Source organism: Leptinotarsa decemlineata, unplaced genomic scaffold (assembly GCF_025532065.1).
Source record: "Leptinotarsa decemlineata unplaced genomic scaffold, Ldec_3_MD MMD2_tig00000010_RagTag_RagTag, whole genome shotgun sequence".
Taxonomy (NCBI): Eukaryota; Metazoa; Arthropoda; class Insecta; order Coleoptera; family Chrysomelidae; genus Leptinotarsa; species Leptinotarsa decemlineata.
Window position 1 is genome coordinate 9,340,002 of NW_027412538.1, and position 21,787 is coordinate 9,361,788.

General features: G+C 35.0%; 2 protein-coding genes across 4 annotated transcripts in view; one reads left to right on the top strand and one right to left on the bottom strand.

Moving 5' to 3' along the window:
- Nucleotides 1-5,575, bottom strand: part of LOC111511597 (galactokinase) — a 23,751-nt gene extending 18,176 nt beyond the window's left edge. The window contains exons 1-2 of the mRNA XM_074171394.1: nt 5,242-5,575; nt 3,455-3,626 (exon numbers count right to left, since the gene is read on the bottom strand). Coding sequence (XP_074027495.1) covers nt 3,455-3,626; nt 5,242-5,403 — 334 coding nt within the window. The 5' untranslated portion in view covers nt 5,404-5,575. The remainder of the gene's footprint in view (nt 1-3,454; nt 3,627-5,241) is intronic.
- Nucleotides 1,772-21,548, top strand: Cluap1 (Clusterin associated protein 1). Of its 3 annotated transcripts, none has more exons than XM_074171393.1 (7): nt 1,772-2,838; nt 13,166-13,362; nt 13,587-13,772; nt 16,253-16,348; nt 17,090-17,307; nt 19,541-19,818; nt 21,233-21,548. In XM_074171393.1, exons 2-7 carry the CDS (start codon nt 13,168-13,170, stop codon nt 21,478-21,480), a joined length of 1,221 nt encoding a protein of 406 aa, XP_074027494.1. In that variant the 5' UTR covers nt 1,772-2,838; nt 13,166-13,167; the 3' UTR covers nt 21,481-21,548. The 3 variants fall into 3 exon arrangements, with proteins under 3 accessions (XP_074027494.1, XP_074027492.1, XP_074027491.1); XM_074171391.1 differs by lacking the exon at nt 1,772-2,838 and adding an exon at nt 12,530-12,755; XM_074171390.1 differs by lacking the exon at nt 1,772-2,838 and adding an exon at nt 12,880-12,976.
- The last annotated feature ends 239 nt before the right edge of the window (nt 21,549-21,787 follow it).

A 21,787-nucleotide genomic window follows, 5' to 3' on the forward strand; every position in this document is an offset into this window, starting at 1 on the left:
ATGTTGAATGGTAAGACCCCATTAATCCCATAGCTCGAAGAAGTTTTGACTTCCTTGAGTTGGTTATCGGCGAAAGTTGATTAAAAGGAAACATATTTAACAAAGTGTCGTTGACTTCATAGTTTACCCTTGCGATGGTCATGCTGGTGTTGGTAAAACTGTTCTCGTTAGATTTGAGTAATCTGTCCATATGGTGGACCGATTGAGTGGAAATAGGTATGTTAGAATTTGTTTCCAAGTTTGTTCACCTATTCTTTCTATTTTTTGTTCACGTCTTCTGTAACCTGTTCGTCCTTAATTACCGTAAACCCCTCTTTCGTGGCCCGTTTATTGATCTTGCCTAACTCATTTTCGACTCATCTCACTTTCAATATGGATTTCTGCACTTCATTAAAACTTTCTATGACCTCACCTAGGAATTTTTTCAATCACAATATTTCACCTTAGACTTTGGTTTCCAATTTCTCTTGGTCGCGCTTTTTCTGTGCATTTTGTTGCAAAAGATGATGTAACAACTCGCATTCTTTCTATTTCCTTCTCGGTTAATTACCTTCAATTTCTTCTTTATTTTTCTTTCATTTGGTCTTAATTTTTTTTTCAATTTCTTATTAGTAGGGTTGTTTTAATTCTTATTTTTTTTGTTGTTCTACCCGCTTTTATTCTAATTTCCTGTCTTGTTTTTTGTTTCCTGCTGTTATTTCATTAACTTCAAGGATTAGAAAAAATTTGCCACACCTGCCATCTGGTGGTAATCATTATCCGGTGCATTCACCATACAAAACTGAATTTACCTTACTTTTTTTTCAGTACCCCTACGCCACTGTCACCTGTATTCTGAAGACTGTAACCCTTGACATATCAACAACTTCAATCACTGGGTCAAAATCACAATTTATATTTCAATTATTTCACCTATATCACTGGTTTACTTCGCTTGCTATCGCTGTCTTGTCGTGGACTAAAACTGATCCTTCAACGGTTTCGTTGAAACCTTCAATAACTAAGGCGAAGTTTCTGGAGTGTGCCACACCCTCTTTCTTCATTGATCTTCAGTAACTTTCAATTATTTGTCGTGCTTTTCGGTGAATCCCGCCAGTATGATGCACCGTCTTTCCATTTTGTTCTAGAAATACGGTAGACCGATGCACTGCGTTAAGTTTTAGGGTGGTGCTGGCTAACTAGCCGTATTCGCAACAATATCATATCTGAATCCGTATAATGATCTAAGGGGCTTATGAATATGTAGCATACTTAAGTTGAAGTCCTTCAATGTCGTTCTATATACAGGGAGGGCCATCGAAAACTTGAGATGGAGGTTTTGGGTACTAATCTTGCAAATCCGAAAAAATGCTTAGACAGGTCGATTTTTATTGAGAGTGGGACAGTTTTTTTCCCATTTACAGCGTCGTCACTTCAGCCCCGGAGCAGAGGGGTGAACAATCCTTGGGAATAGGGGGCGAGTCGCACATCGTTAGAAAGATATTGAAATTCTCTAAGCAATGGTGTATATTTTTTTAAATTTGGACGTATTTGAAAGAGTTCTTTCCGATAATTAATTTTTTCAATATTGGTTATAGCAACAAATTGTTGTACGCCACTGCTCAGTTAGAATGTATTTGGAACTCTTTCATTTGTTTCTTACGATACTTTTTTGTTAATTTTTTAGTTCTTCTCTGATAAGAGGACTATTACAATTGAGAAATGGTTGAAAATGCTGTTTCTATTTCTCATTTTTATGTTAAAAGAGGTATCTACATTATTACTAGTAGTGAGTGCCGTAAAGTGTTGCTGAAGAAACAATAGTTTACACAACTGCAGAGAAGGTTGAGTTCATTGAACTGTACTATGGAAATAGACGTTGTGCTGCGAGAGCCGCTGAACTGTTCAGTCAACAACATGGGAAGAATATGTCGCGACAGCATGTTTTCCATTTTAATTACAAAATTTCGCGCAACTGGATCTGTAGCAAATAAAAAACAGCAAATCGAACCAGCAGTAAGAAATTAAGCGACACAAGTGGCAATTCTGGGCCATGTTGAGCTTGATCATACTTTGAGCACAAGAAAGTAAGCATTTGTTTCCAGGGTGTCACGAACTAGCATTCAGCGTATTTTAAAAACCCACAAAATGCATCCTTACAAGATTAAATTAACGCAAGAACTGAATGAAGATGATCTCGATCGACGCTTAAAATTTTGCGAGTTGGTTAGTGAACGAGCGGTGTATGAGCAGTAATGAATGTTCTTTTTTTCTAAATGGCACAGTTAATCGCCATAATTGTTGTTATTGGGCTGATTCAAATCCTTACATCTTCCATGAAGTGCATACTCAAAGTTGTATGAGCTGGAATCTTTGGTGACCGTATTATTGGCACATTGTTTTTAAAAGGCAATTTAACCGGACAAATGTATCTGGAGCTTCTGGAAGATACTAATTATCCCCTTCTCGCTGATATTATTGAAAATGACCACAATTATCGGGAGGATCTGTTAATATTTCAACAAGATAAGGCTCCTCCGCACTATGCTCTTCCTGTTCGGCAGTATTTAGATCAGACTTTTCTGAATCACTGAATTGGGAGGCGGGGCACTATCGAATGGCCACAACGATCACCAGACCTTTCGCCGTTAGATTTCATTCTGTGGGATCATTTGAAAAGCAGAATTTACTGTACTTCTCCTGCATCACTCGAAGATTTATGGCAACGAATCACAAATGAATGTCGCTAAATCACTCCAGAAATGCTCCACAATGTTCGAGAACGTTTCCAGCAGAATCTCTATTATTGCATGGAAGCTGGAGGTGCTCATTTTGAGCATATGCTAACATGAGAATAAAGTAAGTAGTTTCAACTCTAAATTTAATATCGTTCGTCCAAATTAAAAAAAAATGTACACCGTTGTTTAGAGAATTCAAAGAGCTTTCAAACGATGTGCGACTCGCCCCCAGTTCCAAGGGTGTTCACCCCTCTACTCCGGGGCTGAAGTGACGACGCTATAAATGGGAAAAAACTGCCCCCCTCCCAATAAAAATTGATCTGTCTGAGCGTTTTTTAGGATTTGCAAGATTAGTACCCAAAACCTCCATGTCAAGTTTTCGATGGCCCACCCTGTATAGTAGGTTAGTCCACCGTACCGTTTTAAAAATACTAAATTTTGCCTTTAGGTAATGCAATGTTGAGATAGATAAAAACAAATTTTCAGATTAAGAAAAAATAATGATTCACATGATTTAATTTACTATTTCGGTGGTGCCATAGTTTTCAGATTTTATAATTACCTATTTTGGAAAATGTCCCCTTTTAGAATAGGTTGAGACAATTGTACCTATTTTCCTAAATATTTCCCAAATTATATATTTATTTTTCATGTGACAGTGTTACATTAACTTCAGTTAGCATTACCTAATAATAACATTTAATAGTTAAATTAGTAGTTAAATTTCAAATTATTACCTTTAACATACATAGCCCATTTTGGTCCATCACGTGGAATCGCTCTTATTAACGCATTTTTACCGGGAATCTCAAACTTTGTTTTTTGTTCCGAAAAGTTGCTAGTTGTATGTATAAAGACTTCATTGCCATCGATTTTCTTCCCAACAATAACAGTGGCTAAAGGCAGTGCCTGAAACATATAAAAATTAAAAACTCCCACAACTCCCATCGCTATAAAACAAATCAGCAAGCTTTCGCCAAAATGAAGTTATTTATGTCAATATAAGTCAATGTCTACAAGCAATCGACTACAACCGGTCTGCAGCTGAAAAAAAATCTGTTTAAAAAAATAAAATTAAATTGAGATCATCAAAAGGGGGCAAATGGTTGAATCAATACAAAAAAATTGAAACTCCTCGAGCCTGTTATCACGATTTTTTATTACAAAAATTTAATTGAGGATTGAAAACATTATCTGAAAATCAGAAAATGAAGAAGCCATCAAAGGGGGCAAAATAGTAGAATGAAAATAAATTGAAATTAAATTCTCCGAAGAAAAAATCCTTTGATTTGCAGCAGATAAAACAACCAAGGCAAATTCCCAAAACTTAAATTTAAAAAATCAGAAAATCAGAACATCCTGTTTGGAGCAGCAAAAGAAGACACCGGTCGTAGAATAATGGATTGAATAAAATTTTATTCGGAGCTCGTTGAAGGAAAAATTCAGTTCCCAATTAAAAAGAAATCGAATCTGATCCGATTCTCAACATCCTTTGAAAAGCAAGAAATGAGGAGGATAAGTTAGGAACTAAGTCAAAATGTATCAAAGAAAAAGTCCTTGATTTGAAAAATGGAATTATAGGTTCTCAGCTTCCTCTAAGAAACAAAAGATCGGGCCTAACTATAAATATGACCGTATAAATGGCTAAGTAGATTGGTTAAGAAATTGTACTTTGAGTTATTGCTTTGATTTATTTGATTGGGCTGTTATTATTATAGAAAACACAAACAATATCAAAATTTATGATTTAAGTGATTCTTATGTAATTTATTTTTGACGAAAAATAGAATGTATAGTCGTAGAATCTTTTTCAGTTTTTCAGTTTTGATTCAAGTCTCAGGAGAAATTTCAATGTGGATATTTCCATAAAAGCATTTAGCTATACGTTTTACGGCCTTGTCTCAGTCTTTGTTCTTAAATCATGACCTTGAAATATCTTTTCACGTTTTGTGATTATGATTACGACAAAGTAAATAATGGGAATGACCTCAGTATTCAAATATCGGTTTATTGGTTATAGCTAACCGTTGATGGTCTTTGTTTTGAAAAAAAAACAATGTGATTTTTATGATAGCACAGTTATTATACAAAATCAATCTAGAAAAAGTCACATTTATTGCCTGAAAAGTTGCCCTTTTCTGAACTTTGAAGGGCCGTAACTTTGTAAATAAGGGAGAGCGCCGCTTTTTTCTTTCGGATTCATAATCTACGCATCAAAATACGTAAGTACACTCAACATTTTTTTCAAAATCGCCGGGTGCCCTCAAAACAAATATTTACCAAATATTAAAAAAAAAACCGTTATTTTCTGAACATACCTCGTATTATGTTGGCAGGAACAGGTTTCATAAAGGTATTCACGCTTGATCCACGTAAATGGTAATATATTCAAGTAAACGTAATCCATGCTTAAATTTCTCCAACTTTACAAAGCTCCGCTCTCCCCTAAACGTTTAAAAATAACAGTGTCGTGTGCGCTAACCTCAACCAGTGGATAATCCGAATAAAACTACCGAAAACTCACCATTGGCATGACGAATCCCTCATTGTAATCAGTGTGTTCGCCCATTAGATTCACCCTCCCAGGGGCGAAAACAATAATATCGGCTTCATCCTCGAACTCGTCTCGAAAAACCTTCTTGGCCTCCTCCACCAAAACGGAGATCGGTACTATTTTAGCCGCCATAAGCTCCGTTGGCTATATTATATTTAAACTGATGAATTGACTGACTTCGTGGTTTCAACTCAGAACGCACACGCAGGCTGATAAGTTTGATGTAGGTACATCGTTCTCCACCATATTGTTTTCATTCAATTTGATAAGGAATGTCAGGCGGTGACCCATCGAGTTCGAGTAGCTTCAAAACGTAATCTGATGCGAATCACAGTTGAACGTGAAACCCAATTGTTTATTACCTTGGTCGTTGTTACTATAGTCTGTCCAGAAATGAGAGAAACTATAATAATAATAATAATAATAATGAATTTATTCAGGTAAAGACATAAAATAAACTGTTACAAGCACGAATAATATGTAAAACACATTGATAGGATACATTGGTTACAATGATCCTGATTTATTTTGAACAAATTCAAGAAACCCACAAAGGAAATCCTGTGCGTGGGTATACATATCTTCTCAACTTTGATTTCTCATAATCGTTTCAAAATCGATGGATTGATGCTGTACCTACCTAAGTAATTGAAATAAATATAAATATGTATATATAAATGATGTAGAAATATGTTAATATGTTAATGAAATATGTTAATATAAGGTTTAATAATTATTGAAAAAAAAATAAGAAGAATAATATTACGTTTAATTGTGTCCTACTATTGTAAATAATGCAATGTTAGTTATTTTTCAGGTCAATAAGACTATGGATTGCATTGCGCGGTTTACTCATTAACCATTTCCGTACTTTAGACTTGAATAGAGATACCGAGTTGAGTATTTTAAATGAGTATGGCAAAATATAAATTTTTGGTGTAAGATATAAATGACATCTCTGTCCTGTTGTTTTCAGCATACGGGGTATACTTAGGGAACATTCTTTGTATCTAGTCGGATAACTATGTTCAATGTTTTTGGTGTTATATGCATTTCTGTGTTGGTATAATGCCAGATACAGAACAAATAACTAATGAATATCTAGTACTTCAGCATCTTTAAAAAGCTGATCACTAGAATATATGATCACTATAGCAGTATACAGTGTGTAAAAGCCATATGGAATAAATTTATTATTTCGGTTACGGGTTATATATTAACAAAATCCCGAAACACGTCAAATTTAAATTATAATTTGACATACTTCATCGGAAAGTGCTTCCCCTACCTTCAACCCCCGTGGAATGAAAGGTACAACCCCCATTTTTTTTTAATGGGAAGTATAGGCTTGTTATATATCGTTTGAAAGGTCTCTTCATTGTCTATCCAGAAATGTTATCCCTTTCAAGTTTAGATAGATAGATAGATATTTATTGAATATCTTATGGTTGCTTTACAACATAAGATAAGTCACAATATATAAAGAGAGAAAAAATTCTCATTATACAGGGTGATTCAAAAGTACTTTGTCAAACTTCAGGAGGTGATTCCTCACAATATTCTAATATGAATTGTCCAAATAAATAAATGTCCGGAAACGCTTCGTTTCCAAGATACAGTATGTTGAAGTTTTATTTTTATTTTCGTTTTTTTCAAATAACTTTTGAAATACTGAACTTAATTAAACGAAACTTGGTAATAGGAGGTTTTTGAGGTGTCTAATTCGAACCTGATGTTCTTATTGCTCTTACTCGTAGGGGGCGCCACCTACACGTCTTTTTCTTTTTTAAAGATTCATAACTTTTTTGGGCGTACTTCTAGCACCTTTTTCAGTAAAAAAATCGATTCCTCTATCATATCTACGTAAATAAGCTACCCTTGTTACTAGTCGCTGTAAACAACCGTTTTCTAAATATTTGGACTTCAAGTCGATTATTTGATAATAATCGATGCATGTTGAAGTTATTACGAATATTTTACATTTTTCACAAGAATGCTTCGGAAATAAATTTGACGTTTGTGAGTAGTTTTGGTAATTACATATTTTGTGACAGTTTGTATAAACATTAAGAAAAAAACACCACAAACATTCTAATCGTTACAAGTTGAATAAGAATAATAAGAATAAAATGAAATGAAATATAAAATATTTAAATATAAACACATGTTAAAATACATTGAAACAAAACTGCCCAGTCGCTACGTTTTTTATACTCGTCTAATGAATAAAAGGCATGACGGATGAGAAACTTTTTCAAAGATAGTTTGAAATGTTTCATATTGGTAATGAGTTTCAAGTCTTCAGGCAAAAGATTGAACAAATGTGCTTCAGCATATAGGAGGTTCTTTATATGTTGCTTTCTTTGCAAGTGGTGCAAATGGAAGTCATTCTTCTGTCTGGTATCATATTCATGGTAGTACTGTTTCTATTAATATTTTTAGGATTCTGATGGGTATATTTTAATAATTTGTAGAGATAGATAGATCTTAGTGTTAGGATATTGTTTTCAATGAACGTGTTTCTGCACGTTTCTCTATAGTCCAAATCATATATTAACCTAATGATTTTTTTTGTGATATAAAAATTCTGCATGTGTCTGTAGCTGTTCCTCACACAATGATGTTACTACTAATGATACTGTATATTGAAGAATAATGTAGGTTTACTAGGTGGTGCCTATGAAAACTTGATTTCAGAGTAATAAATGCAAAGTACAGCTTGTTGAGTTTTTTACACAGAGCATCCACTTGTCTATTGAAAGAAAGTTTTTGGTCCAGTTCGAGGCCTAGGAATTTCGTTGATTCTGAGTTGTGAACTTCTGTGTTACCAACATTTATTGATAATTTATTACTGCTAAAGTACTAGTGAATTGCAACTAGTTTATTGCAACAATTAAGATAAAATAAATTAAAATCATGTGGTTACCAAAATTCGATAAAATACACTCAACACTTATTGCAATATTCTCAAAACTCATTTCATGTTGAGGTATTGATAATAAAAAAGTAAGCAAAAACCATATCAATGTTCTTTTTAGATGGTATCCTTTGAAAAACTGTAAATAATTTCCTAGGCAACGTTAGTTTAAAACACTTTGTTAACTTGTTTTGTTTATTGCATTAGTTGTCAGTATTTTAATTTAAGTTTAAAGTTCGTTAACTTTCAAGTCTGACAAATGGTTAGATTAAGGGAAATGATTGTTTACGGAGATAAAACCCGAACACAACAGGAACTAGGTGGCCTATTTCATGAGAAATTTTCTAATTTACCGCCCATATCTCAAGGAACAATAAGCAAAATAGAGAAACGTTTTCGCGAGCTTGGTCATGTGGGGCAGGTAATAAAAGCAGCTGCCAATGTAATGAGTGATGAACTCAAATTATATGTGATGTTTGACAAAATCCCACATACATCGAGTAGACCGGCATCCACTACATTCAATGTTAGCCATACATCGATAGTAAACATATTAAAAGAAAATGAAATGCATCCCTATAAAATGATACCTACTCAAATGCTCATGGAAGACGATTTTGATAGGAGAACTTATATACAGAGTGGTCCAACGAAAAGTATGCACCTTGCTTTTCTCCTTTTTTTGTAACTAAACGCAAAAAAGCTAGGACAGGTCAATTTTGCTTTTGAGGGGGACACATTTTAGATGTATTTTTCTACCTGTGCCTTCAACCCCCTAGCGAGCGTGAGTAACTACCCTAAAATTTTAAATGGAAAGTGGGGTCAAGTGATATATCATTTGAAAAGGCACAAAATTATTTTTCCAATGATACCTAATTTGTTGTATTTCACTCAAACATGTAGGTATTATGAAGAAAAACAACTACAACCCAGTACTTTGAAATGTGTAATTGAATTAGTAGAATCCTACTTCAGCAAGTGCTGAAAATGTGACCCATTTGCTTCCATATAATAATACAGATTTTGTTCATATCTATTCCTAACATTCTGTAGCATATCAGGTGTTATACTTCTGCACTCTGCTGTAATTCGTTGGCGAAGATCTTCTATGGACTCGGGCTGCGTAGCAAAACATTTATTTTTCAAGTGTTCCCAAGGGAAAAAGTCTAAAGGCGATAAATCAGGTGACCTGGCAGGCCATTCGATGGGGCCTCTCCTTCCAATCCATCGTCCAGGAAACCGGTCATCTAAAAGTTCTCTTACCGGAGCAACATAGTGAGGAGGTGCTCCATCTTGCTGGAAATGAAGCCGATCATCATTATGATTTTAGCCATTTTCAATTATTTCTGTTATGAGAGGATCAATTGTATCTTCAAGCATGTTAGGGTAGACCTCACCAGTTAAATTCCCAGGAATAAAAAGTGGCCCTACGATATGACTACCTAATATGCCACACCAGACATTGATTATTTGAGGGTACTGGGTATGGACCTCTCGGAATGAGTGTGGGTTACTGTCATCCCAGTAACGGCAATTATGCCTATTCACATCTCCATTCAAAATAAATGTACTCTCATCGGAAAAGCACGTGTTGAATGATAGGTGCGGATCATCTATTAGCAGCTGGCTCAGTTGTTCACAAAATTGCAGCCTTCTATCAGGATCATCTTCATTGAGTTCCTGTACTAATTTAATTTGTACGGATGAAATGTATAGGCTTTTAATATCCGTATTATGGACGAACGGGAGACACCTGAGGCTGCAGCAAGCTGACGGGCACTTTGAGTATGATCCAATTCAACATGTCCCAAAACAGCGACTTCCACTGCTTCATTTCTGATCGGTTTCCGTGGCTGGTGTTTCACATTACAGACAGATCCGGTATCGACAAACTTTTGGACTAACTTGGCAACGTACGAATCATTCACATTTTTCCCGGGATGACTGTTATTAAAGAGGCGAGCAGTAAGTCTAGCACAACTGTTATGTTGATAATGAAGTTTAACAATTTCAACTCGTTCAGGAATGGAATAAACCATTTTTACAGTAAAGTTGAAATAATTTCAAAAGCAACCGAACTGAATCAATGAACGTTTGCCTAAATTCTTTTGGTACACTTATCTGCTGTTGTTATTTGAACCAAAAAACGCACGAGAGAAATTGAGGAATGTAGTAGTGATAAAAATGCCGTTTTTTCCGCATTTTCATCAACACCAAAAATATCGAGTAAATGTTCTTGTTTTTTTGTAACTATTCAAGTAAATACAATAAATTAGGTATCATTGTAAAGAGAATTTTGTGCCCTTTGAAATGATATATCACTCGACCCCACTTTCCATTTAAAATTTTAGGGTTGTTACTCACCCTCGCTAGGGGGTTGAAGGCACAGGTAGAAAAATACATCTAAAATGTGTCCCCCTCAAAAGCAAAATTGACCTGTCCGAGCATTTTTGCGTTAAGTTACAAAAAAAGGAGAAAAGCAAGGTGCATACTTTTCGTTGGACCACTTGATATTTGTGAGCAAATGATAGACATGTTGGATAACAATATCATCCAATTAGAAGACGTTATGTTTTCTGATGAGTGTACTTTGTCTTTTAACGGTTATGCTAATCGGCAAAATTGCCGCTACTGGTCTACGGAAAATCCTCACTGGATGAGAGAAAAACACACGCAAACCCTGAAAAGGTTAATGTTTGGGCAGAGATTGTAGGAAACCATATCATTGGCCCCTTTTCCATTGGGGGCAACTTGAATAGCGATAACTATTGGGTACTACTTCAAAATGATGTCATTTCAAGTTAGCAAATTTATATCCCGATCCAGGAAACCCTCAAGTTCCAGTGAATACGATATGGTTTCAGCAGGATAGAGCACCACCACATTACCAAGTTAATGTCTGGCAATACCTCGATACATTTCCCAATCGGTGGATAGAGAGGCGAGAATCGATTGAATAGCCAGCGCGATCACCTGATCTTTCGTCATTAGATTTATTTTTATGGGAATATGTGAAGAGCAAAGTGTACAAAAGTAAACCTTCAGATTTGAATGATTTAAAAGAACGAATAACGCTTGCAATTAGGTCGGTCACGCCTGGTATGTTAAATAATGTTAGAAGACAGTTTTATTTGAGATTATGATGATGCCAAAAGGTTCGCGGTGAACATTTTGAACATCTACTTCGTTAACATCCATAGTTCTTTTTCGTATTCTACATTTCATTGCGTTTTGCATTACATTTTAGTTTTTCAGTGTATTTTATCGAATTTCGGTAACCACATGATTTTAATTTATTTTGTCTCAATTGTTGCAATCAGCATGAAAGCGATAACATTTTTGAATAGAGAATGAAGAGACATTTCAAACGATATATCACAAACCTATACTTCCCCTTTAAAGCATGGGGGTAATACCTGTCATTCGAAAGGGGTTGAAGTTAGGGGTAGCTATTTTCCGTTGAAGTATGTCAAATTATGATTTAGATTTGACGTGTTCCGGGATTTTGCTAAAATATGTACCGTAACCGAAATAATGAATTTATTCCATTTGACTTTTACACACTATATATTAGTGCCATAGGCGTACTGTATTCAAAACATTTACTCTCAACGAATTCAATAAATTAATATACAAAATTCTTTCTTGAAAAATCTCATTCATAACAAACAAAATTACGACAAATGGGAAAATATTTCCAGTGATAACCAAGACATTCTCCAACAAATAAGTATTCAGTTGAAGGGGGTTGAAAAAACATTGTTTCTTTGAAAGCGGTATGAATAGATATTCCTTTGAATTATACCGTCAACAAATACACTACACCCATCAATAGGACCTTTTTGGCTCTTCCCATGGGAAGAAAATATTACATTAATTTCTGTTGGGAGTTTAAAGGCCATGGTAGAGGGGTTAATCTTAGTCTTAGTCTCAGTGACATTCTTCAGTTTACCTCGAGAGCGCGTTGAATTAAAAGCTATACAACATGGAAGCTAGTTGTTCGAAACCGTGAAGCGTCCGAAACTGTTAGCATCGAATATAAATGAAAAAACAATTGTTATGAATGCGTATAACTCTTTAACCCGCGAAATTTAAACATTCAAGTTATTTTTTGAACAGTCCACTATGTAATTGTATGGGATTTTTTGGTATTTTTATAAGGATTTGAGAAAGGAAACAGGGGTCGTTCCCGAAAAATCAACCATAGGAAATATGTTTTCATTTAGGTTCATACATTTTTCAACTATTTAGGCAACATTTATAAGAATCATTATACTGACAAGTTGGATAAATTCCTATCTGATTTTTATCAAAACACAGCAACATTTCTGGACAAATTTGGCAATTTGCCCCTCTCATTTCATTTATTTAACTTGCTTCAATTTCACACGACTGAAAACCCATTAAGGCATGAAATTACTCGGGTACAACCCCAAATAAAATCCAGACAGGATATTTTACGAAGGACTGTCCGTTACTTAGCGACCATAATCAAAATACAAACAAAATATCATAACCTACAGATACCTTAAAGTTTAAACTGAAATGTCGTACAGGGATATTCGCAGTAAGTATGTTTTTCTTCAATATTTTTCAAATACTTGTTGCTAAATGCTTTCCTTTCGAGTTTCTGCGTTACCTACTTCCAATCTTATCTACAGACGTCATTTATAATGTTATCTACCAACGTAGTCAAACAATAAGTGATGAAAAAATTGTTGAATCTCCTACAGAGCGAACTTCAATTGAGTTCAAAGTACGAATGCTTCGAGAGTAACTTCATTTGCGGTACAAATTGAAAAATCTTTTATTATTGAATTAATATATTCCTTCCTGTGCTGAAGAACTCACTATTTTTTAATCACAAACACAGCTTTGTCAACAAGAATGTATCGTTTTTTAGACAATAATGTATCTTCACCAAGTGCAAAAAACGATTTGGAATCCTTATCGAACAAATTATTTTTTACATTACAGACATGATAGAAACTCTCAGAGTTTTGGGATACCCAAATCTGGTGTCAATGGAGAGTTTTCGAAATCCAAATTTTCCACTGGTGGCAGATTTGTTGGTCTGGTTGGCCAAGAGATTCGATCCTGATTTCGACATTTCACCTGAAATTTCTACCGAAGATGAGCGAGTTAAATTGATACGAAACGTAGCTCAATTTATGGTAATAATGATTTACATTGAAAGTCTAGATTATAAAAAAACGAACGATATATTTTTATGTCTTTCTGTGATCATCGAAACATTGAACATTAGTAACTACTTAGATATATAAAAAACAATTTAGTGTGTTTGTTGAGTCCAGACATAAATATATCACTGTTTTATCAAAAGAAAAAACATCTCATTAGTTCTTTTACTGAATGAAAATTTCATACTTACTTTCAGGCAGTGAAAGTGAATATCAAATTAAACACTAAGAGGTTATACCAAGCAGATGGATATGCTATTAAAGACTTGTTGAAAATAACCTCAATTTTGCACGAAGCATTACTCAGCAATTTGGACCAGAGTGACGATGAAAAATTCGATGATTCCAATTTAGATCTGAGAGATTTTGATATTACTGACAAGGTAGGTACATTAGTTGATACAAAAAATCAAGCTCACATATCCAAGTAATACTTTATCTTAATATCCTGATATACAAGGTTTATTTGAAAAACATGCTAATATTTCAGAGGATATTTTTTTGGTCAATTCTGAGAAAAACCTTCATATGAACGAATGTCTCAGAAGTCTTAACTTTCGAAATAAGGAGTGCTACAGCATTTGCTGTTTTTTTTCTGTTACTGGTGTCGTTCGTGTGATTTCCACTGGATCCTTTCAAAGAGAAAGTGACACGCTACTGCTTTTTTAGAAAAAATTACTCTTGAAATCTTAAATTTCTTTTGAAGAAATCTGCTTTCTTGATTTTTTCAAGTACGGTTTTAGAATAAATACCATAATAATTTATGTAAGAAGATAAGTTTTGAGTGGTAAAAGTTATAAATTTGAAGTAATATGAACACATTTTAGAATCCTAATACAAACTTATCCTGAACGCACAAAACAAATTATTTGAATCAGATATGGAAAATGTCTATTTTCAAATGTCTATCGCCTTATTAGAACACTTCATACCGCACTTTCAACTAAACTTCATGATTAGCTTGTTGATAGTGTTTATATATGGTAATCGAAGTCTCTTCAAGCCGATAGGGAAGTCGCTGAAAGTATCTCGAAGCGACGCGATATCTAGAACAATCGCGCACTTGAGTTAAGCGCTATATTGGCCAAGTCACAATCGATTTACGACGACCAGTGGCGGCCGGCGTTATTTTTTTCAGGGGATATTTATAACAATATAGAAGATGAGTACTACCATTTACGGCGATGACACCAACGAAGTATTTTCCTCGAATGTTCCCAGAAACAGCTTCGATGTTATTGTAGTATTCGTTATCAGGAACCTTCTGAAGCGGAGCCAGAATTATTTATCATTTTAAAACGATATGTATGTATATATACACTCAGGTGCACAAAAAGTGGCCACCTTGAAACGTTGAGACATTTAGCCAGATTTTAATATTTCGTTGAATTGGAGATAACTTTCCCAGAGTGATTCACATCAAACCTATTTCCTAAGAATACTTATCAGCTTTTCAACTCTTGATAAGCCTAGGAGGCTAGGTGGTGCTAACAGGAAGAGACTTATCGCCTCCTCAAGAACAAGATATCATATGAAATTACCTCGCACCAAATTCTTGGAGAATCAGAAGAAAAATCTACTTCCAATAGAAGAAACAAAATCCTCCTTAGCAGATCTGAAAATGCCTAATCTCAAACGATGATTCACCCAAACTAGAGGCTAAAAAACCATACAGACTTACAGATGCTCTAACATAAGAAAGTTACTGCGGTTACAATGAATCAACTACAATATCTTCAATATGCCACTATGGTGGCCGTAGAGGGTATTCCAGATGAAGGTCTACAAGTACGATACCAGAACCGCACATTCTGGCTTGGATGACTACAGAATACCTGAAAGAATCAAGAGAGGTCGTCTTCCTACTTCCTAAAACAAATATTAATGTTGCTTACCCGTCTGACGATAATATTCACAGACCCACCATCGATTAGGTCCTCATTAGATTGAGGAAAATATACTATGGTCTGTCATCCTTGGAGCTGATTATTCTTCAAGAGAAAATTCAGACCCTGCTTCTCAGCCTTTGGCAAAGTCTTGCCAGCTGACCTGAAAGACCACTCACCAAATAAGTATTCGATTTCGTTAAGAAGTTGGATTTATTTGATGAATAGATGTCAATAAACCTTCACGTGTTATAGTGGAGATGTGACTGACTTAGTTTTACTTGATCAAGACTTTGCCATCCGCACCTAGACATGTTGCAGTGACCACTTTTTCGAGTATTTCTCAAGAACTAGCTTTCAACTATAATCACCATAACCTTGATTTTTCTTGTGTATGATGTGCACCATTTCGTTCTCCTGACAGATACTGGTGAATATTTTTTGAACCAATAGCGCCAGAAATAATAAGTAGAAGTAGTCTTTCCTACTAGGAAAAACTCTATGGAAGATGTCTTCTTTACGTTCAGCATCTTCAAGAAGTGAAAAGACAAAAGGAAAAGTACCAGCAACATTTGACAACAGCAGTCGAATCCATGACACATCTCAAAAAATTGTAAATTTGTAAAGTATGGAAAAAAAATACAAAATCTTGGCATAATTTGAAAGCAAAAAAGACGAATGAGTTACAAAAGTATCAATTGAACCTGAAAGTAGCAAATTTCCAAGTAGTAGATACATTTGAAGCAGACAGTTGGTAAACGAACGTGAAACAATCTATGACAGATTGAGAAAAGTTTCTAAACGTATGTTTTTTCATGTAATTTATGGAATATTTTTATGGTTATATATGGCAATGAATTATGTGACTTTTTACAGATTTTTATGTTACATATTTCATAGACTCCGCTCTACAAACATTGCAAAAAAATGTGTTTTGTTGCGTATTATGAAAAAAAAATACATTTATTTTGTTACAGATTAACGAATTGAAGTTTTCTCGACAACTTGCCAGTGAAATTACTTCTACCGGTGCAAATTTATTCGACTTACTAGGAAAAGAAGTAGATTTGAAGGTGAGACGAATTTTTTAGGATATCAAAACTTTTGTTGTGAAATTCACAATACAAAAATCATCAATAGTAGGAAATATTCATTATTTTACTGTTCGAACAGACTCATACTCAAAGAATCCTCTCGAGATTCTGCATGAGGGTAATTATCCAGCCACCATATCACTTGATTGCATAATTCATTTTGAATATAGGTATAGTATGTCCATGAATATTGTTTCCGTTTTTACCTGAAGAGAGTGCTTTTGAAGATTTAAGGGCTGAAAGTTTCGCCCTCTATAAACTTCTAGAACAATCCAGAACATTAGAGAGTATTCGGGAGCATTCTGCAACATCACAGAACATACCTGAATTTCTGTAACGTTGTAAAATGTTCAAAAATATTCTGGAATGTTGAAATTGTCAGGAATATTCATTCATCTTTTATGCCTCTTACCAACAAAATAAAAATGCGAAATAGCATGTTCGCTGAAACTGTGAACATATGTTCGAGACGAGTGTACCAACATAAAAAAATCGCTAATCGAATGTACGCAGCCCGCGAAATTTGAACATTCGCCTCATTTTTTCAACAGTCCACGTGCTTATAGGTTTACAGATATGGTGTCTTGTGGTTTTACTCAGTATTTTATTGCAGTATTGCAACGCCTTTGTGTTCTGATATCATTCAATCAAATAAATAATATTTTTTATGCGAAACTTAGTACTTTTTATATATTATCTGATTGAAAATGATGTCTTCAGGTGGCCCGTCAGAGAAGTATTGCACGTCAAATCGAACTCTCAGATGTGGAAGCAGGAATAAAAGAGGCTATAAAAATAATCACGCAGGAAATAGAAGAGACGAAGCAACTAATTGAAAATGTTGCTGCCACAGAAGCGAGTTTAGATGCGAAAATAGAAAGAAGAAATGTTGAAATTGGTCGTTATGAGAAGAGGCTTCAAGCATTGAAAAAAGTTAGGTACGTGAATGTCATTGCTGAAAACGTCACCCTATAACAATCTTTTGCGGATTCATGAGAAAATATTCTAGTAGGGAAAGTAATGTTTTCAAGAACTTTTGTGTTACACAGATTTCACGTTGAATTCAAAGAAGTTACAATTTCCAGCTGTGGAAGATAATCAAAGAGCGATGACAGTGGGTTTGAAGAATTTCACAACTCAAAACCAAGATATTCTTAGAGTATCTGAACGATCATAAGAGCAGACATGCTCGGATGTTTTTCGGTACTCTACAAAATAGTGAGATAATAATAATAATAAATGGTCTTTATTTTTATCTTGGCGGAGTTTAGCTTACGCTATTCTACCACTCAACCAAGATGGGTTGAAAAATAAATCTCTGAAAGACTCGTTTACATCTGATATACGACCTACATTCCAAATAGATTAGGTTACCTTCAGGCTGCGGGCACGAAAATGGCGACGGTCGAGCGAGGGCGACGCGACGGTGGCGATGCATACAACATCAACAGTATGGGTGACGCGCACGAAACGAGTGTTGCGTTTCGTGCCCACGCGAAAGCCTTCACCTCATCTCCCCGCTCCGCGCCGCCTGCAGTCGCCTTCTCTCCGCCGTCGTGATTTTCGTGCCCACAGCTCCAAGGTAATCTGAGGAAATGCAATTGTAATGTTGCCTTTATCGATTGCGTTCAAGTTCAGATAAAGTATGTGACACTGCCACAGTAGAATGCTAAAAGCTGAAGCTATACAGTGATATTGCCATGGCACCCACTTCATTGGTGTTTGAGAGTTGTAGAAGGTGGAAGATGGGAGAATAGATGCTTGCTATCGAGGTGAAATTTTGGATAAACAAATGTATATCACCTGTTGTCGACAAGTATCAGCATGAACTCTGACACATCTGGTCATTTCGGTGAAAAACAAAGTTGCTGCTTTCAGGATCGTACTGTTCTCTTTCAGTGAAATAAGAAACACAACTGATGATTTTTCATAGGAGTCATCATGATGTTGGCATTCCCAACATGTGAAGTCCGAATACCGTCTTTGGCACTGATAAATACGAACTAGTAAGCCGAAAGAAATCAAAAAATTCATTATCGTCTCACGTCATGTATCGATAATCGATTTGAGATCAAGTGAAAGACACATGTTTGTACTCATAAAACTAGTAGGTACTCACTATCGCATTTATTTTGGTTGCCCCAATGGTTGTGGGAAAAACAATCTTTGGAAGGTGACAAACTATCGTATTCTTCAATAAGAAAGTCGTTATCGATGTCTGTGAGAATTTATCAAGCCTTAAATTTTGACGACACACCTATCCGATTTAAAAGTGTATGTTAATCAAGGATTCCAACCCCACAGTCTGTATTCAATCTCGGTATTTGCGGGACTAAGAATTATCAATCCCGCGCGATTCCAGTATCGATCCCATATTTGCGGGATGCCACATACAGAAAATATTAATATTCATATAAGGCAAATAAAGCAATGAATTATTCAACAAACTCCACATGTATTCAAGTTTCACTATTAGCATGACCTGTGATCTTCGTTCGCTTTGACTTCTGGAGATAGCAAACGGGTACTCGCACTTTTGAAGACGACGGTGCATTTTCAGGCTCTTTTTTGCTTAAATCCTTTAAATGATGCTTATACATCAAATGCACGTGTTATTGTTTGGTCAACCTAGCACAGCGGTTCTGAGTATAATATTGCACAATTTACATTTTTCAGTTAACCCATCATTAGATTTTATAAAATGCTCTCAAACATAAGAATTACATGAAAAGTCACTATATTGCACTGAACTTGATATTTATGTTTAATTTTAGTATCACCATAGCAATATACTCCAAGGAAATACAAAACAATCAATAACTTTAGTTATTAAAAATATTTCAAGTAGTTGAACCATGTTAATTTTTGTTTACTTTGAAACTGATTGAGAAATGACACTTGCTCGTTTCACATACTGCTCTCCGCTCCCCGCTAAGAGCAGCGCCATGTTCCGTTACATTGCCCTTGCGAGCAATCTAGTTATAGGTTATGTCAGTGGTGGTCACAAAGCGATCGCATTCGTGATAGATCGTGTGCATATCTTTTTCCAGTCCCGCAAATCCCGCGTTCGTAATCCCGCTACATGCGGGATTGGAAAATAATGTGAGATCCTGCAATACCGAGATCTCGGTATTCCAGGATTGGAAGCCTTAAAATATAAATATTATTCAGGCCAGCATTCTTGGAAGAATTCACGGCATTGGAGAAAGAACTAGAACAACTTTTCGTGCAGTATTCGTTGAGGCTGAGATGCCTTAATCAGCTGGAGAAACAGTTTACGGACTCGGAATTGGCACAAATTGAAAAACAATCGCAGATGACAGTACCGCAAATACAAACTATTCCTTTGGAGAGTATGGATCAGAAAGATATATTCATCGAGGACAACGAGCCACTGGATAGAAGTGGGGCTGTGAACAGACAAGAGAGACAACGAGGCGCAACAGTAGGCAAGTATTAATTTGAAATAAATCATTAACCACTTCGGAATTTTAAAAAATGCATTTTTAATATAAGTAGGCAATGAAATGGGAAAGACGGTAAAATATAAAGTGTCTCTTCGAATTCTACAGACAATTTTAATAGACAGGTACTGTGTTAGTAAGATTCTATTTTCTGGGCAGAAGAATGTAACGACCACAAATTTAGTATTGGAAAATTAAATCTTTGAAAGTTTTTTAAGGACAAACTTAGATAGGTACAACTCATCACTAACTGTCACTATAGGAATGGAATGATTCAAATGGTGTCAGATGTCAAAATCAATAATTAAAACAATGTTTTCAATTTTATCTAACTTTAATTAGAATCGGATTTGTGCAAGTAATAATTTTTCAGCTTTATTTTGTACATTCTTAGAACGTATTTGATGAAAAGGTTTCAGCATTTTATAAACTTCAACGATCAAAATAAAGCAGTAACTGACAACTGACGTAATGCAACGTCCAATTTCGTTTCAAAACCAACCTCTCGCTAATTTTGAATCATCATATATACGTTCCAAATCATAGTTGTTGTGACGTCATAGTTTCAACCCCAGAACGAATGCATTTGAATCACAGACGAATACGTTTCGAATACATGAACGCCAGAAAACGCCTTCGTTTAGATTTCTTGATGGTTTTATTAACATACTCTCGTAAACCTTTCAAAAAATATATGTGTGGAACTCCTGGTTGTTTTGCTGCACATGACTCATGAAACTAGAGCGGAAGCTTTGGAGTTTACTCTTTAATGAAAATGTTTTCACCGCATAACAAGTATATAATGAAAATAAACAATTGGAAGTCTTCGTAGATGTCTTCGGTTATCTCTAGAAACCTCTAGCTCTTATTCTAGCATTCTTGGTCCCAACCAACTTCTCCCAGTCTCCCATATCTTAACGTAGAAAACGATCTCTCTGACGTCACAGTGCTTATAAAATGTTCAACAAAAAATCTCAATAAATTTTTCGAAAATACTTCTCCATCGTTAGAATTTTGTTGTTTTGTTGATATTTTTATACGCATCTTCAAGTCATTACCTTGACTAATGAGCGTCAATGAATCAATTCCTGGTAGTTTGTTATTGGGAATATTTTAAATGTTTTCTTCGCATTGAGATCTTCTGTTTACTCCGATGTGACAATATGAGGCTTCCTAATTTTTGAATCAAAGTCTCTGCAAATGAGTTTTGAAAACTTTTCTCAACATTTTCCAATGCGAATATTAGCTTTATAGGTATTTCTCTAAATTTCTTTTTTTATATTAATTTCAATGTTATTATTGCCATCAAACATTTTTGTAGTAACATATATTGAGATTCCCACAGTAAGGAATAAATTATTATTATTATTATACTGTTTTACTTTCCAATTCGTTTCAGGCCGAAACAAACTAGAGAAAGAACCAAAAGCTTATGGAGCCATGCAGCCACCTCTTCTTGGTAGCCAATCTTCTCTGGATCTAAGTACCGACTCAGAATCTGACGATTCTTTCCTAGATAAGGATGAACCAGAGCTAATGCAGTCTGATGAATCTTTGGCGCTAGAGCTCTCCGTCGATAGACGAGCTGCGTCGGGGAGAAAGGCGAGCAGCAAAGTACAAGAAAATAACAGTGATGATGATTTTTAGATTGGATTTAAATGATTAAAATGAAATTAGTTGGCACTGTTTCATTATTAATAAAGAAGTATTGTGACGATTTTAGTTTAATTTTATATATTTAGTGAAAATAGCTACAATAACATGAATATTAGACGTATTTTCTTGGATCTCACTTTGAATGTTTCAATTATACAGTGCGACAATTCAAGAACTTACAATGTGCTGTATATCACAAATAAAATGTGATATCAAAAACATCTCAAAACCGTTTTTAGGATAGAAAGGAAACTTCATTTTATTCGTGTTTGTTTCTCTTCACTTTTCATTCTGAAAA

What these genes read in the sequence shown, in the direction of transcription:
- Cluap1 (XM_074171390.1), top strand. Translation starts at nt 12,895, where the DNA reads ATGAAAAAATTGTTGAATCTCCTACAGAGCGAACTTCAATTGAGTTCA. An exon ending in CAAGCATTGAAAAAAGTTAG is followed by an intron (nt 17,308 to 19,540) that starts GTACGTGAATGT and finishes AATATTATTCAG; the next exon opens with GCCAGCATTCTTGGAAGAAT. An exon ending in ACAACGAGGCGCAACAGTAG is followed by an intron (nt 19,819 to 21,232) that starts GCAAGTATTAAT and finishes AATTCGTTTCAG; the next exon opens with GCCGAAACAAACTAGAGAAA.